At 38.9% G+C, this 2,002-nt stretch overlaps 1 protein-coding gene across 1 annotated transcript; it reads left to right on the forward strand.

Annotated features, from left to right (window-relative positions):
- Positions 1 to 1,085: 1,085 nt before the first annotated feature.
- On the forward strand, positions 1,086 to 1,709 carry LOC141637416 (uncharacterized). The gene has a single exon (XM_074446898.1). The coding sequence runs from the start codon at positions 1,086 to 1,088 to the stop codon at positions 1,707 to 1,709; it is 624 nt and encodes a 207-aa protein (XP_074302999.1).
- Positions 1,710 to 2,002: the final 293 nt, after the last annotated feature.

Genomic DNA, 2,002 nt, shown 5'->3' on the forward strand with positions numbered 1-2,002 from the left:
TAAGTTAGTTAATTACTATTTCTAATAAAGTTAGGAAAGCTAGATTTTCCTAATCCTAGTTTGATTAGAATACCCTAAAATCTGATTGTATTCTAATATTAGTTTTTAATTACTTTCCTAGTTAGTTTAGGAAAGGGGAATAACTTTCCTAGTTAGTTTAGGAAAGGGAAAGATAGCTTGATTTGCAAGCTAGGGTTTGGGTCGAATTGTGACCTCGTTTAGGAGTATATTAGGCCGTGTATGAAGCGAGAAACTATCATCGAATTTCCAGCAATAAAACTGTTTACATTTGTGAGCATTATTCCGATTAGGTTTGCGAGCTTAATCTTTAGATCTTCCTTGCGAAGTTGATTGCGTGAATCTGCGTTTGACACCTTGCGAGGTTAGGACTAGGAATTCACCATACTATCCAGTTACATTCGTAATCACGAAATAATCAAGTCCAAACAACGCAATTTCCGCTGCAAATTTACCAATTATCACGACATACACGATCTCAGAAATAACAAACTCAACCGAACAGTTCAACGATCTGTTCAATCTCGTTTTTTTTCATACTGTTTTACATCAAATTGGTTACGAGCTAAGTTGATTTATTCCTTAATAGATCTGTCTTGGGACGTTGCTAATCATGGTTAAAGACGGTGAAGAAGGTCCGAAAACATGGGAAGATGGTCATAACGAGCTGAAGTTGGAGATGGCTCAGATGGCTTATGTGTTAAAAAATATAGCAAGCATGTTGAAGGCTAAAGAGAAGAAAAAAGAATCGGACACTCCATCCGAATCTGAAGAAGAGGACGAGCAGCCAAAGAGGAAGTCAAAAAATAAGAACGATGATGATCGGGGTTTAAAACTCGATATTCCAGACTTTGATGGCGAGATGGATCCGGAAAAATTTCTGGATTGGATAAGACAAGTTTGAAAGGGTTTTCGAGTATAAAGAATACGATGACAAGAAGCAATTTAAAGTTGCAATCTTGAAACTTACAAAGTATGCATCTTTATGGTACGAAAATCTGAAAAAACAAAGAAGAAAGGAAGGCAAGGACAAGATCGAATCTTGGATCAAATTAAAGAAGCACTTGATGAGACGATTCCTGCCAAGGGATTATGAACAAGATAACTACTTAAAGCTCCAATCTTTAGAGCAAGGAAGCATGACGGTGACTGAATACATCAAAGAATTCGAAAAGATGTCAATCGTGTGCGATCTTGAGGAGAAAGAAGAGCTAAGAGTGGCGAGATTCATCAAGGGCCTAACACCCGCAATTGCAACGAAGGTAGAAATTCAGAATTTCGATGGATTTAGCGATGTCTGCAGATTGGCGTTAAAATTTGAAAAGCATGATAAGACACGAAAACCTTATACTTATTCCAAGGGACAAAGTTCGGGAACAAATTCGTATTCCAGGCCAGCTCCTAGCAAGGCTAAAGAAACCCCGAAAGAAGAACCCAAGGACAAAGGAAAGGTTGTTGCCGAGCCAAAAGGGAATTCTTTGAGGCGTTGTTTCAAGTGTCAAGGCTATGGACATATAGCAAACGAATGTCCTCAGAAACGAGCCCTAACAGCTCAAGAATTATGTGATTTGATCCCCGTATTTGTCACGCCAGAGGAAGAAACAGTCCAAGGGAATGTTGAAACTGATGGTGAAGGAAGAGTCTATGATTTGGATCCGTTGAGTGACGAGGAGTGTTTAGTCTTTGCGTAATTTGCATATGGAAACGGGTTCGGTGAGAATGAACAACGGGAGCAAATCTTCCATACTCGGTGCAAGGTAAACCGTAAAATTTGCAATCTTATTATTGATAGTGGGTCGTGTGCTAATGTAGTAGCAAGGGACCTTGTTGATGAACTAAAATTGCAAACTAAAGACCGAGTTAAACCATATAAATTGCATTGGCTGAATGGGGAGAATGGGATTCAAGTTAAGAAACAAGCCTTAGTTTCGTTGAGTTTAGGACCCTATACTGATGAGGTGTGGTGCGATATAATTCCTATGAA

This window comes from Silene latifolia, unplaced genomic scaffold (assembly GCF_048544455.1).
Source record: "Silene latifolia isolate original U9 population unplaced genomic scaffold, ASM4854445v1 scaffold_106, whole genome shotgun sequence".
Lineage (NCBI taxonomy): Eukaryota > Viridiplantae > Streptophyta > Magnoliopsida > Caryophyllales > Caryophyllaceae > Silene > Silene latifolia.

Coding starts and splice junctions, on each gene's coding strand:
- LOC141637416 (XM_074446898.1), top strand. CDS start 1,086: ATGAGACGATTCCTGCCAAGGGATTATGAACAAGATAACTACTTAAAG.